Consider the following 16,133-nt stretch of genomic DNA (forward strand, 5'->3'; position numbering starts at 1 on the left):
TTTGTGTGTGTGTGAGTGCCTGCATATGAATGTATATCCTAGACATCTAGTAATACTGGCTACACAGTAGGCATCAATACAAGTTTGTTGAACTAGGCTTCCCTGGTGGCGCAGTGGTTGAGAATCTGCCTGCCAATGCAGGGGACACGGGTTCGGGCCCTGGTCTGGGAAGATCCCACATGCCGCGGAGCGACTAGGCCCATGAGCCACAACTACTGAGCCTGCGCGTCTGGAGCCTGTGCTCCACAACAAGAGAGGCCGCGACAGTGAGAGGCCCGCGCACCGCGATGAAGAGTGGCCCCCGCTCGCCGCAACTAGAGAAAGCCCTCGCACAGAAACGAAGACCCAACACAGCCAAAAATTAATTAATTAATTAATTAATTAATTATTTTAAAAAAGTTTGTTGAATGAATTGTAGAAAGGTGCCATGTTTTATAGAATTCTATCCTATCCGTGTTCACATCTCCAGGCTAAAATGTTCTCTTACAGCATCACCTTCATCAAGAACTATCATTTCACTTGTAATGTACTGGTCTTTGCCCAGATGCACTATGATTTTTTAAGAAAATACACACAATTTCTACAATTAAATTTGGGAGAAGAGTCATTTTTATGTTTGATTTCTGTTGTGTATTCATTGTTCAGAAGTATTGCAAAACTAAAAAAAAAAATGCCATTGTGGTGTTTAAAACAAAGAGAGTCCAAAAATTTCCCTTCAAAGATTACCCTGATGGAGAAAGCCGTAAAGCATCAGTTCCAGATACCCAGGATGACATGGTGGTGTCCAGGTAAGCGAGAAGGACAGAAATCTCCAGATCTCGGGATTTGTGGTAGGACCTTCTCTAGGTTTGAGAAGAATGCGCAAAGAGAACGAATTTTCCAAAATAAAGGCCCAGCATCCCTAGATAAGCAGGATGAATTGTCTCCAGGATCAGAGGCTTCGATAGATGAACTCAGTTTACTCTACTCCAACAAGGAGTATAGAAGTTACTAAGATGAATGAGATCCAGTGTCAATGTACTAGTGATTTATGATTCAGGGGGTGAGTGGCTCTGATTAATTGGTAGTTTTATAGAATGCGGCAGAAAGCTTTGAGAAAGACTTGCATTATAAACTCAAAACTAGTTTACAGATTCCTGCCATGAGGTAAAATAATACAGGAGCAGCTGAGTCAGGGTACTCTATCTCAATCTGACAGTACCATTGGGACATCTTATTTCTTAGCAGTATATTGAGAAAGGAGTTCTTAATGAAGCAAACGCAGCCTAAATATGTTTAGATTTCCTGTCTAAAATCTAACTTTTTACTCAAATGTGTATCCTCAAATAAGAATAATAATTTCAATTCAGAACATTTGTATGAGTTATTACAAAATCACACAAAGCAGTCTGAATTGTGTTTTTTTCAAAAATTACCATGAGACAAAAAGAAGTTTCACATCATCTGTCTATCTATCTGTCTATCTATCTACCTATCTATCTATCTACCTATCCATCTAAACACAATTTTGAATAAAGTATCAAATATATCAAACAGCTACAGTGCTACTTAGGGGTGTCAGAGCCCTTAGCAAATAAAGCTCTGTTTTATTTCACTTTGTTTATATTTCTGGTTCACAAAGATTTCAAACTTTAAAACACCAACATAATTTCTGTGGATGATCAAAATTTGTTGGTTATAATGATACACTGGAAGATCTCTGTGAGGGATAGTCTGCAGTGGTCTAGAGTAGAGTTTGCCATTTTTACTTTAAACTGTCTTTGTATGTAAAAATGGAATATACACCTATGGATCACAATGAGAATAATCTTGGGGCACATCTGGGCTTTGTGAAGAGATACAATAAACAGCAATATTATCATAGCTCTTTTATTGTACTGTGTAGCTTATAAAACACTTTCACATATACTAATTAATTGATCAGTTTTTTAAAGTAAGGAGTAGCAATAATATCTCCAAAACTCTGAAAACTCAACTGTAAAATCAACACATGGGAGATACTCTTGAAAGATTATCTTAGAGACAAAAAATTTTTCAGGCAGAAACAAAAATAGTAATGAGATGAGTTACCTTACAGAGAGTGTAAGGTATTACCTTGATGATTTACCAAAGGGAACACTATTTCCTAGTGTATCCAGGTTCAGCTACAGAATTCCAATCACAGGATGCTCTGGGCAGCCCTTGCCAATAGGACTAAGACTCCATGCACTACATGAGACTCACTGCCATCTTAGATTGAGATGAAGGAAAAGACCAAAGAACAAACAAACAAACAAACCCCTTTTTCAGTTTGCACAGTGATCTCAGTATGGGAAAAAAACAAATTTACCAGCATTTCTGGATCTATGGAGAAGAAAGCTCCTACACTGTGTCTACCAATAAAAGTATTATTAAGAATGGAAGTACGAAGAGGTGTGGCCAAGACGGCGGGTAGGAAGACAGGACTCCCCTCCCCCTGCAGGCACCACAAAATTACAACTATTTACAGAGCAACTATCTATGAGGATGACCTGAAGACCAGCAGAGAAGATTTTCCACGACTGAAGATATAAAGAAAGAACCACAACAAGACGGACCAGGAGAAAGGTCTTGGTATTTTGGGGAAAAAAGAGAAGCACGTAATCAAAGAAGCTCTGTTCCTGTCAACTGCTCCTTGACCAGAGTTGATGAAAGACAGAGAAATGGAGATAGTCCAGGGGCTGTGTCTTCATACATGTGAAACCAAAGCAAAGGAAGAGGCTGGACTCGAGCAGAGAGGTGCCCTTGTGCACACGGCGGTGACCCGCTGCTGAACCTCGTCATCTACACTCGGTGGAAGAAGCAGGTCCAACGGGCTGTGAGGGGCACTCTGTCCAGGGTGAGATTGTAGAAACAGAATCAGCGCTTTGGGGGGACTTCAAGTTGAAAAGTGGAAGACAAATGCAATTGAAAAGCAGGGTTCCCCCTACATTACAGACAAGAGGGTTGGATTTTTATCCATCAGAGCCTGCTTTAATGACATTCAACACAGAAGAAGAGGTCCAGAAAAAATTGGGGGTAAAATTCAAATTTCTGCAGAAACTAATGTCATACAACCACAGAGAGTTTCTATAAAGGGAATTTTTTTTTTTTTACCCTACAAAGAGTAAAAAACAGTTTCCTTGCATGTGCCTGTGGTCCATGTTAAAGAATAAAGAAGACATCAATACGTTTTTTAAAAGAATAAAAAATAATAATGGAAATATCAATAATGGCTAACTTATATTGAGAGCTTCTCTGTGCTTCCATGAAGCATTTCACTTGAACTTCATAATAAACTTCTGAGTGAGATAACTATTGTTCATCCCATTCACAAATAAAGAAAGGAAATTAGAGACACCTTGTCACAAGATAGTAAGTGTGGGAAGGGGCTTTTAGGTAGTAGTTTCTATACCACAGACAAAGGCTGACATCTAACTTATGCTCCAGATATAATAAATAGCAGAGTTCTTAATCTTACTAATTTAACATGAAGAAATGCTATTCCCTTGTTTTATTTCCTGTATTATGATTATCTTTTTATGTCAGGGTTTTGCTACCTTCAGTTGTGATATACTTCAATCTTCTGAGTCCCATTAAAACAAACAAACAAACAAACATTTTTTTCTCAATTTATTTATCCACAGGGGGTTTCAGGACCCTAGTCCCCTAAGGCTGAGATGGAATTACTGTGTTAAGAATATATTCTTCAGAACCTGGAGCAATGAAAACAGTTACTCTTCCTGCCTGTTTTGAGCAGATCTGACGGAGCTGGCACTGTCTATCCTGGCTGGTGCTTTCTTAGTTCACAGCTGGAAACGCCAAGGTGTCAGAATTACAGGCATTTGCTTTCATGCTATTTCCACGAAATATCTTTAGTCTGATCCTCACCAAATAATCCTAATTTATACAATGTAGTTTATTATGTAATATTTTAAAACTGTCAGGAGATCCCAAATAGCACACCCACTTTCCTGCTACATTATTTTACATATTTGAGGAGCTTGTGAACTGGTTAGTTTGCAACTGATGTGCAGAATGCAGTCAAATCCAGGACTCTGAAGAGACTGGGAAAGACCGAGTTTCTGTGCTTGGAAGGCGGAAAGCCGAAGGTTGGATCCTGACATTTCAAGACTTCTCTTGGCAGCCAACCAGTCACTTCGTTCTCTGCCTCTTCCCCAGATGTGATTTCTGCTCCGTCCTTCAAAGGAAGGGATTTGTTGCCTTATCACTCAGTGAATGTTTTTTGAAAAGATAGGATAAATCTCCTGCAGTGTTGAGTTTTAGGATTCTATAGTATATTAGGTAGATTAAGAAAAATTCCTAGACTATAACCCATAGCATAAATCAACTAATGAATGAATACGCAGCCTAAATGTTCTTTTTACTCCACCCCAGAATTCCTTTCAGAGTCTCTGCTGCGAAAAGAACTCTGCTATGTATTTCAACTGTAACTGCTAATGTATGAGTATGATTAGCGCATGGAAACAAATTCTGTAAGGTATGCAGTAGTCCAGATCCTTAGCAGAGAGCCGGAAGAGTATTGGTTTGAAGTCATTTTACTGTGTGTTAACGTTTTCTTCAGTCAGCTGGGTTTAAACTTAATGGTCATACATATTAATTGGCAGGTCTGACAGACAAGGTTGCTCTAATTCATGCTAATTAATATAGTCAGATTTTAAAGGCCAAATTAGCATTTTGAATACAGATTATATCTTTGCTTATACGTGTTCAGGCAAGTAAAACAAATCTGAAATATTGAGAATCTGGTTTCTTCTTTTTTTTTATATGTATTACTTATGGAGTAAGGGACCAAGGGTTTTACTTTATAGCTGTCATATTGGTTTAATTTTCTATTCTTCCTATAATAGAAATTGCATAATCATTCTACCATCAAACCTTTGCTCATGCTTTTTCCCAAACTTGGAAAACCTTTCCCATACTTAAGACACTTCTATGAGGTTATGAATGATACAAACAAATTCAAAGACAAGCAACAGGGCCAAAATAACTGCCAATACTAAAATATCTTATATACTAGACAAATTCGTAGCATTCTTAAAATCAACAATGTAGCAAATGCTTCTATAAATCAAGAAGGAAAATAAAATGGAAGAAAAAAGTGGGCAAAACAAGTGAACAGGCATTTCGCAGAAAGAGAATCATAAATGGCCATTGCATGTGACAGGAGTTGGACTTCACCAATTATCAGAGAAATGCAGATTAATATAACAATAAAAATCATTTTCACTGATAACTTTGGTGAATTCAACAAACATTGGTAAGGCCTTGGATTACTGAGAGCAAGACAACACCCCTCTCATACCAAATACTGAGAGTGTTATTTGCTGTAGTAGGGATTTTTTTTTTTTGGTGGTATTCATCAAAATCCATCCTAAGCAACACTTACACATGTGGAAGAATATACATGTGCATTAATGTACACTGAATTGCCATTCATTATACTAGCAATTGGAAATCTACGTTTTCTTAATAAAAGAATGGCTAAAATATGGTACAGCAATATCATGGTACTTTATGCAATTGATGAAAAGAATAAGGTAGGATTGTGTATGCAGATAAAGAATGATGTATATCAAGCATTATACAATAAGTTAACAAGTCAAATAATAATAGATATGGTGTGATCCAAATTGGGTTAGAAAAATAATTATGTGGCGTTGATAGAATAATACAGTTGACAATAGCAACAGAAGTCAAGCTATATGAGTTGAACATTGAGATATTTATAAATATATAGGAAAGGCCTGGAATGGTACATAAACCGTTAATTGTTTTTAATTGGGGGAGGGTTTTTGGTCAATGGAGTAAAAGAAACTTTTACTTTTTACTTTATAGAATATTTATTACTTTTTTTTACAGTAGACTTCTACTACTTTTATTTGTTAAATATGAGACCAATGTCAAGAAACATTAACATTCTTGGAAATATCTACAAGAATCTTTCAGAACCTCTCATGGTCTCCCCATTCTCTTCTTTTTAACTTTACTTTTCATCAAGAACCAGCATTTAATAGAAATGTACAACTATTCTTATCAATCTTTTAAAAAATGTATTACTAACATTTAAGTCGTATGTTTTACCCTCTTTCCCACTATATATGTGCTGTATTTTCACCATATCCTGTTTAAAAGGATTTTTTTATCCAACATGTAAATTAAGAAAATTAAACTGAAGACCAAATACATTTCTGCTAGGAATGTGCAGAGACAAACCCAGAGATAGAAGCAAAGTTTATCTTCATGTGTTAAGAGTCCCATCAGCTCCTCTTTTCAGCAAAGTAACAATTAGGGATCGTCCGCATCTACAAGAGCAGGGTGCTTTGACTTTATTTCTCATTTCTCTCATTCTTTTCAAATAGTTATTGGCCAATCAAAAAGTGACATTTATAGGTTTTTATGCTAGTTCATTACACATTAAAGGAGGGCACTGAAATAATCTGACTTGTGTAATTGTGCAAAGAAAGAAAAATAAAAAGTGGACCTACCCTAAAAGACTGAAAATTCATTTAAGCTAAATTTTGGAAACTTCAGCCATTACTGGATCTATTACTAGATCTGAGTCTGCAGTCTTCTATTTGTGAGTTTCAGAAGAATTTCGGCTGGCAATGTACTCTCTTCCAAGGGAGAAAAATAAATTAGGGGATGCACACGTATTTAAAATGGGAAATGTAGTTGTAAACACATTTTAATAAAGAATAGAATAAAAATCCAAAAATGATGGCACTGCTTCGAACCAAAATCAGTGCACAATTCTGAATATGATTCCCAAAGTTTTTCATTAAAAAGTGCTTTCTTTTGCTTACTTCTAATAATTCACCATTTTTGCTGAGTACCCCAAATTCTCATGAACAAATTTGTTGCATTATGAATTCAAACTGGCTTGTTATATCAGGGACTTCTTCCATACATGTGAGAAATGTATTTTTTAAAAGGCAAGAAAACTTATAGATCTAGAATGTTTGTATGACAAGTCCTGCTAATTTATATGATCACTTATTTATCATAAGTCAGTGATGTTGTCATTTATTCAATAATCTACCCACCCATTTTCTCCTGTCTTTTTACAATGCCTTTCATTTCTTTAGGACATGACTCACCTACACTTTTGCAATTACTAACAAGTTTTCTTGTTTTCTCCTGTTCTCTGATTAGTCTTCAACGGGGCACTCTTAACTCCACTATGAAAAATCACCCAGTATTGGTCGTACTCTGTACTATCACCTGTAAAGCCCACGACTGTGCTCCATGCTTCACATATTCACAAATTCCACCCACCCCCATCTTCAGACCTTGCTTATGTTGTTTCTGTCTCATTATACCCCTTTCTCCTGCCAACTTCACATGATCAAATCCCAGCCATCTTCCGACACTCTCTCAAGAGCAGTTCAGAAGAACTCCGCAATTCCATGAAAATCCTCTTTTTCTCATTGCCCTTATATCACTTCCCCTAAACTCTCTAATTAAAATGGGATACATTCTGTCTTAATCACCAGTATTTATCTACACCTAAAAAAAAATCTTTCTTATTATATACATCTCCCTGAGGGCAGGATCCACGCCTGATTGATTTTTGGATTGCAGGCAACGCTTGGATTAAGGGTTCAACAAATAATTCTCAATGTGTTAAGATTTTGTAAATAAACACCTTTAGTTTTTTAATAATGCATCTAAAAAACATGATGTCTTAAGAATCCAGAACACTTTACATATGCTGCATCATTCTAATTTGCAGATTAGAAAACTGAAACACAACTGTTATCGGATTTACCCAAGATTATATAGAAAAGGTGAATTGGAGCTAATATTCAAATTGTTTTGAAAACATTCCTTTGTACTGAATCTCTTAAAGTGTAAATTACATAATGCATGAATCTATTAGTGGTCTTCACATATCTCACCAATATTACAGGGGCCTCTGAGATTTCCGAGATGGGGCAAGAGTTATGCTATTCCCTCCTTCCCCATAATATGAGAGATTTCATCTTACTATGAATCACTGCTGACCATTCATAAGATTTCACCAACTTATGCTTAAAAGAGAGAGAATTTAGGTCTATGTGCAATTACAGCAAACATAGCTACATTAATATAGACAACCTTTTAAAAAGATAAGTGCCCTTCCTAAACCATTCCCCGATATAAATTCTACCATTAATCCCTTAACCATAGTATGTCATTCCTTAAGCTAACGTCTTTCTCTCCTTTATCTCTCTTTTCCCTTCCTCTTCCTTTTTCCTTCTCCTTTTCTTTTCGAGTTTCCCATTAAAATTCAAATATGCATGAGAAAAATAATACCTTAGTAAGGATTCAGTTCAATAATTCTTAATGAGCAAACAAAGCCACGATTCTGAGAACACCGAGATAAACAAAATACCATCTCTGTCCTCATGGGTAATACAAGGCAGATGAGATCGCCACTCACTCTGCCACATGGGATGCCCAGCAGGGCTTCTTACTGATAAACTGATAAACAGCCCTTAAAAAAGTTCTTCCCGAGGTTGGCAGCATAAGAGAAAGGGCACTGACATTGGTGGGAACTGGGAAAGTAAAAGTACAGATGTGAATTCCATGCTCACAGAGTAGCCTGTGGTAAATAGTCCTTAAATAATTAATCTTCAATTTCACATTATCTTGGTGCTGCTGAAGGGTAGACCATCTGCAGCGGAAGATGGAAGACAGAGGTGAGGTGATAAATGGGAAGAGAGAAGCGTCAGAGCATCAGCATGATGACAAATCCAGCCGAGGAAGAAGGGAGGAGAGGATGTGATGGAGAAGAAGATGCAGGCAAGGCCAGCTCCATGGAATCGACTTCACTTTACATCACAGAGAGAACCAAACAAAATGCAGAATGAAATTTATATGGTGATGATCTCGAATCCCTCGGAAACCTCGAGACTCCGTGATGTGGGTCTTTGATTTATTTGCAATATTTCAGACTCTTATAGGCAGGGAATCTGGAGTTCTACAGGATAGACCAAACCTTTTACCAGAGTGATTTCAACTCAGTGTGGTTAGGCAGATATATCATGATGCGTGATTAAATATTTAAAATGAAAATATCAATAGTTCCTAATTAAACCCTCTGGCTAGAATATGAGACATTCCACAACAGAAAGTTCTTGGAGTAGGGGAGGGGGATATGAGAAAAGGACATAAATGCCATACAAATTGCAGATCGTTGATGTAGAGAGAACGGCCAAAAAGACAAAGAGCAAGGAAAAAATATATTTTAAAAAAAAGGAAAATGGTGATGATGGGCGTGGGCAGCATCGACTGAGGGCAAGTGTGTCTTACAGTTTAATAAAATTTTTTCAGGTAAAAACAAAGCAACATTTTTTTAGAGCACAGTGTACATAAGGCATTTAGGGATCACGGAGGTTTTCCTCACCAGGTGTATGATCTTGAACAAGTTCTGGAGACTCGAAACTTCAGTTCCAGGTCTGCTTAGTGAGCATGTCACCTGCCACCTACCTCCTGGGGGTCACCAAGATCCAGTGAGATCAGAGGTGAAAGCACTTAGGACAATGAGGGCGTTGGGCCGGGCCCAGTGAATGTTGTGTCCTGATCACTGGAGGACTGAGAAGCAGTTTCTGGACAACCTCCCACCAGGAGTGTTGCCGGAAGCATTCACCCCTCACCCCATCCTGCATCAGGCAGGACAAAATGAGCTGAGTCAATGAAATCCACCTGTGAGAGCAAAATGAAAGCCCTAATGGAATCACAGTCAAAAATAACGAGCCAGTGTGTAGGGAGGTTCCTCAAACAACTAAAAATAGAACTACCATATGACCCAGCAATCCCATTCCTGGGCATAGACCTGGACAAAACCATAATTCCAAAAGACACATGCACCCCAATGCTCATCGCAGCACTGTTTACAATAGCCAGGACATGGAAGCAACCTAAATGTCCATCAACAGAGGAACGGAAAAAGAAGATGTGGTACATATATACAATGGAATATTACTCAGCCATAAAAGGAAATGAAATTGAGTTATTTGCAGAGACGTGGATGGACCTAGAGACTGTCATACAGAGTGAAGTAAGTCAGAAAGAGAAAAACAAATATCGTAAAATATTGCTTATATGTGGAATCTAGAAAAACGGTACAGGTGAACTTATTTGCAAAGCAGAAACAGACACACAGATGTAGAGAACTAACTTATGGACACCAAGGGGGGCGAGGGGGTGGGATGAATTGGGTGATTGGGATTGACACACATACACCACTACTATGTATAAAATAGATAACGAATGAGAATGTACTGTACAGCACAGAGAACTCTACTCAATGTTCTGTGGTGACCGAAACGGGAAGGAAATCTGAAAAAGTGGGGATATGTGTATACATATAACTGATTCACTTTGCTGTACAGCAGAAACTAACACAACATTGTAAAGCAACTATATTCCAATAAAAATTAATAAAATAAAATAAAATAAAAATAATGAGCCACTTAAGTATTTTTCTTGGAAAGGGGGAAAGAAAATAGTCTTTCATGCACTTCCAATAAGATGGGATCAGAAAGCAGCAGCTTTTGAGGCTCACGTCCACCCCAGCTATCCCTCCAGGGTCAGCCCCAGCAGTCCTACCTACGTGGACAATTGTTTTTCAAAATGAGTTTGCAGCCTGGGGAAAAGAGAAGATGGCTGAATACTGTTACCAACAATGGCTATTTGGAGAGCAGTGCACTTTCGCCAACTTTGTTAGTTATTTCTACGGAGGCATCTCTGTTTTCAGAGCTGACAGCTCCCTTTCCACGCACTCTGGCTGTGAGTGCAGAGTGTTTGAAATTGCTGTGGTTGACACCTGGGCACATTTGCAAGGAAAGCAGCACTCAGGCAGGGGACCTCGCAGGGAGAAGCAAGAGGAAGGACCGATTCGCTAAGAACCCTTCACTCCTTGCTTCCAAAAATCAAAAGCGATCCCCTCCTCCCAGATTGCCTTGAAAAGTTTACGTTTTGAAATTCAGATTCGCCACATTTGAAGACACAAACATGTGCTCCCTTCCCCAACCTTCCCAGCCACCCGTGGTAGCTCTCCCCCTGTCAAGAGCCTGGCCCAGCAATCGCTTCTCTTTCCTCACAGTTTGAGCCGGTGGACATGGACTTGTCAGGAGTGAAAATGGAGTTTCCCGTGATGCATTTGAAAGGAGATGCTGGTCTGGGCTCATCCGCCAGGCTTTGCAGAGAGCAAAGGCCTGCTCTTCCCAACCGCATAAATTAGGACCACTGCAAAGTCAGTGCAACTGAGCTCCTCTACTCCAGCACGATTTGAAAGGCACAGTTTGAAAATCGTTTACGAAATAGAGGGAATTTAAACACTTGGAATTTAAGGATGGCCACTCTCCCTTTTCGGAGAAATTTACCATTTGAGGTAAAGGGACCAGGGTGTATGTTGCCTTTTGTCTGCTCTCCAGGGAGAATTTGCTGCCTCAACCCTAATGAAAGCAGCCTCACAGAGTCAGTATAAATCTAATACCACTTCTCCAGAAACAACTCAAAATAACTTGCATACTAGAGCAAATGCCCAGGACCTCCTTTGGGGAAACAAGGCAGCAGGATGCTTGAAAGTAGCCTGGGTGGCAAGCGGGAAGCTCTGCTCCTTTTCAGTGGCTCCCAGACAGGAGGTCTCAGCAGAGCTGGCCTCCTGGTCCTCCCCTGCACATGAGTGTTGTCTATGCCATGGGCATCTGCACTAAATAATAACCATAGCTACATTCATGAAACCATCCTATAGCGTTCTTCAAAAACGCTGCACGCCGTTAACTCAGCAAATCCTTAAGTCAGCCTGTGGAGTAGATACTATTGATATTATTATCCTTATTTTACATAAGACAGTATGTGAGAAGCCCCAGGTCACAGAACTGATGAGTGGAGAAGAGCAGTCTGGCTCCAGGGCCCACCCTCTTCACTTCCAAACGACACGCATTAATGCAACATCAATAACGCGGATAAAGTCATGAGCAAGAAAGGATGAACTATGAAAAAGAAATTCAGTCTCTGGGCTTGATGTTTGATTGTGGTTGAACAAACCATAGCGTTGTCTCTCTGGATCTCTTAATTCTCAGCAGTTAGCACAGTGGATGGTCAATAGTGGGTGCTGAATAAAAGTACATCGCATGAATCAATGCAAAGAGGAGTCTCTATAATAAGACTGTTCTTGAAGAATCAAGACCAGTAGAAAACCAGAAAGGACAAGAGCAGACTTGACACAATTCAGGACACTATTTTAAAAGCCCAGAGAAACTTGGCCTATTGGTAGAGTGATTTAAGCCCAAATAAATTAATTTAACCACCTCAACTTTAATTGACTTAGTATTAGGGACCAATAATGCATATCTAATTAGTGGTTGACCTGAAATATTTACACACACACACCCCCCCCCCGAACACATGAGTACTCTATGCCCAATAAGCATTGCAAAATGATAAGCTTAGCTCTATCTACCATCTGTCTGTCAATCTATCAATTATCTATCATCTATCTTTCTATTACTTATCTATGAATTTATTTATATATCTCGCTGGGGATGTGTAATGGTATGTAGACTTATTAACGTGTTAAGTTTCAGTGTAGCACATATGGACGCTACATAATACTATCAAAGACTAGATAATAAGGAGATATTTAGGAAAAGCACTTAAAATTTCTGACAATTATTGGCATTGTTCATTTTCGTTGGATGATAAGAAGGGGCTTTGTTTGTTTGTTAAAAAGAGCACACTGATTATATGATAAATGATAAAAGGTCACAGACAATTGATAAGTCTTTTTTAAGCTACTTAGTTTATTTTAAATTACTGCACAAAATAATATTTTATTCTTAGGTACGGCCTGTTATGAGCTGTAAGCCAAAATGACATACTTAAAATGTGTCCAAAGGTTAATTACAAATGAATGCTTCCAAAAATATAAGAATTAGCACCTGAAAGTCAAATATGTGTAACTATACAGTCAGCTAAAAATGGAAAGAATGCTGTTATTGAATTGTTGGGAAGTGAATACAAATTGGGTGACAATTGTTCACGTGTCTCCATTTTCTCTCGAAAACAATGAAGGTGACATCCTTGACCTCAACTTCCCGCAAACGGTAAGGAGACTAATTAGTGTTTGTGAAGAATTTTTAATACCTTGGCTTAGAGAAAACAGTGACAAATGGTGCCTGATACTGCAAATGTCATTTCATTTGAATGATAAACAAAAAAATAATTTTTACCAAAAGAATAACTTCTATCCATAAGGACTGAATAATTTAAGGATGATTCAGAAACAGCTCTACTGATTTTTTCATCCCCTAGGAAAGTAGGTTTTCTTTTCTCTTCACTTTCACCCTGGAGAAATATTATATGCAACCTGGTTTCCTTTTTGTACAGAGGGAACAAATATTGAAGCATGATTTAAAAAGAATATCAGAATGAGCGTTAATACAAAATTATGTTGAAGGTTGTGTGAGTGCTGATATTATTCTCTAGGGAGCTGATGGCTAGACTAACGCTGTGTGTTTCCTGAGGATTTGATTTAAAGTTAGGGCAGTGGTTCTCAAACTTTAACAGGCATTTGGGTCACCTGTAGGGTCTGTTAAAAGAGATTTCCACGATCCCTAAGTCCAGGGCGGGGACAGAGAATTTGTACTTCTAACAAGTGCCAGGTGAGGCTGAAGCCGCTCTCCAGGGACCACAATTTGAGAAAGACTAAGTTAGGAAATTCCATGGTTTCCAAACCACAGTCCATTCGATTCACCCAGGGAGCTTTGGCAAAAATGCAGATTCCTGACCCTGGCCCAGTCGCCAGCATCAGTGTTTCCAGGGCATACAATTTAATAATCTGCACTAGTTTTAAGCTCACCAGGTCACCTCGACTCATAGGTGCAAAAGCTAGTGAATCAAACCATTTCACTCAGAGCTATTGAATCCAGAATCAAGTCGGACGCTGCTTTCATGTGTTCAGAACCTCTGCCTCGCTCATCTGTGATGACCTTCCGGTTTGGAACCAACACTTGTGACATTGCCATGTCGCATGCTTTAATGTTCTAGAAGACTGCAGTTAACAGTTCCTATGGAAAAGACCTTTTGTTAGGTCTCTCTTTGACGTACCCAAAGCATAAAAGAAGCAGTAGTGTACACAGTCCTTAAAAACACTGATTCTGGCATCTGACTACCTGGGTTTGAAGGGGGCCGTCATTCACCAATCGTGGTAACGTTGAACAACATTTCTAAATTCTCTCTGGCTCAGTTCTCCTTCTGTAAAATGGAGATCATAGTACCTCCCCATTAAGAACTAAGTTAATTAAAATTGGTGAAGCACCTAACTTAGAGTGGTGCCTGATATATTTTAATTTTTAATGTAATTTTAAAAATGTATGATTGGATGCCATTGAGCAGCTTTAGCTCAATACAGCTTCTCAAGTAATGTTTTTCTAAAATAGAATATGTTCTTTCGAAGAATAGTTATTCCTCTCCTCCAAGTGGCATTCAAATATAGGCGGGGCAAATTCTAGATCAGGGTATTTTAGATGCGGTCCATGATTGGATGAGTGACAACAGGACATTTCAAATAACCCAGAGAGATAGATCTCCAGGGAAGCATCTCAGGATTATTTTCAAATTCCTGGCTGAGCTGGTGCTTTGCCCTCCTTGACTTGCCATATGTCCCCATGCTGTTTAGACTATTTGATTGACCACAAGATCCTGACAAGTCCTCTGTAAACAAAATCAAAAGCAGAGGATTGGCCTGACTGCGACTTGGAATTGGCAGCTACATACCCTGCTTGATCGTAAGACTTCAGAGAGTAAATACTTGCCTGAAACTTAATTGTTCTTGATAAGTTTCATTTGCTTAAGCCCCCTGCTTGTCTCGTAAAATGCGAACGTTACTGGTAACAAACACAAACAACACGAGTACTGATAAATTTTAAATAAAGGCTTATCATTCAATAAGGCTTCATCCCTGTGGATGGATTTACAGGATTATTCCAGAATCTGAGAGTATTGAATCTTGTGTGTCCTCGTGTTGCATTCCCCTCCCCCCCCCCCCCAACAAAGGGTGAAGGAGAAGAATTATGCTAAGGAAGGATCCTGAAAATATTAACACAAAATTGAAGCTGCATTTCATAGCTTGTCCCTCTTCGGGTAATGTTGTAATGATCATTGCTCAAGTATAAGTTTTTAATGCCACTTTTTGTTTTGGAACCTAGAAAACCAATTAAACTAAAACTAGCTTTAAGAACTAGCCAAGTTTTTTTTGTTTTTGTTTTTGTGTTTTTGGTTTTTTTGTCCCTTTCCAGCGTTCAAATGTCGAAGCGAGGACGTGGTGGGTCCTCTGGTGCGAAATTCCGGATTTCCTTGGGTCTTCCGGTTGGAGCCGTGATCAACTGCGGTGACAACACAGGAGCCAAACATCTGTATATCATCTCTGTGAAGGGAGTCAAGGGACGACTGAATAGACTTCCTGCTGCTGGTGTGGGTGACATGGTGATGGCCACCGTCAAGAAAGGCAAACCAGAGCTCAGAAAGAAGGTACATCCAGCAGTGGTAATTCAACAACGAAATTCATACCGGAGAAAAGATGGTGTGTTTCTTTATTTTGAAGATAACGCAGGGGTCATAGTAAACAGTAAAGGCGAGATGAAAGGTTCTGCTATCACAAGACCAGTTGCAAAGGAATGTGCAGACTTGTGGCCCAGGATTGCATCCAATGCTGGCAGCATTGCATGATTCTTCGGTGTATTTGTAAAAGAAAAAAAAAATAATAAAAATTATTTGCTCCAAAGGAAAAAAAAAAAACTAGTCAAATAAAATATGACTAAATTTCTTCTATAAAAATAAATATTTCTAACGCCCACCATTCAGAAGGATATAAAAAATGGAAACCTACACTGCACTGGTAAAAATCAAAGTTCAAGGGCCATTTTAAAATATGTTAAAAACAAAACAACAAAGCTTGTGAACTAGAAATTTTGCTTATAGGAATTTCTTTAAGGAAATCATAATGTATGTGTGCAAAATACTGTTACATAACAGTATTTTAAGTACTATTAAAAATGAAATGTCCAGTGATAAAATATTGGTTAAAAGTTATGATATATACATAGAATAGAAACCTATGTCTT

At 38.5% G+C, this 16,133-nt stretch overlaps 1 protein-coding gene across 1 annotated transcript; it reads left to right on the forward strand.

The window, feature by feature from the left end:
• Positions 1 to 15,315: 15,315 nt before the first annotated feature.
• On the forward strand, positions 15,316 to 15,807 carry LOC103001776 (60S ribosomal protein L23-like). Its single transcript, XM_007188959.2, has one exon. The coding sequence runs from the start codon at positions 15,316 to 15,318 to the stop codon at positions 15,736 to 15,738; it is 423 nt and encodes a 140-aa protein (XP_007189021.2). The 3' UTR covers positions 15,739 to 15,807.
• Positions 15,808 to 16,133: the final 326 nt, after the last annotated feature.

Source organism: Balaenoptera acutorostrata, chromosome 21, assembly GCF_949987535.1.
Source record: "Balaenoptera acutorostrata chromosome 21, mBalAcu1.1, whole genome shotgun sequence".
Lineage (NCBI taxonomy): Eukaryota > Metazoa > Chordata > Mammalia > Artiodactyla > Balaenopteridae > Balaenoptera > Balaenoptera acutorostrata.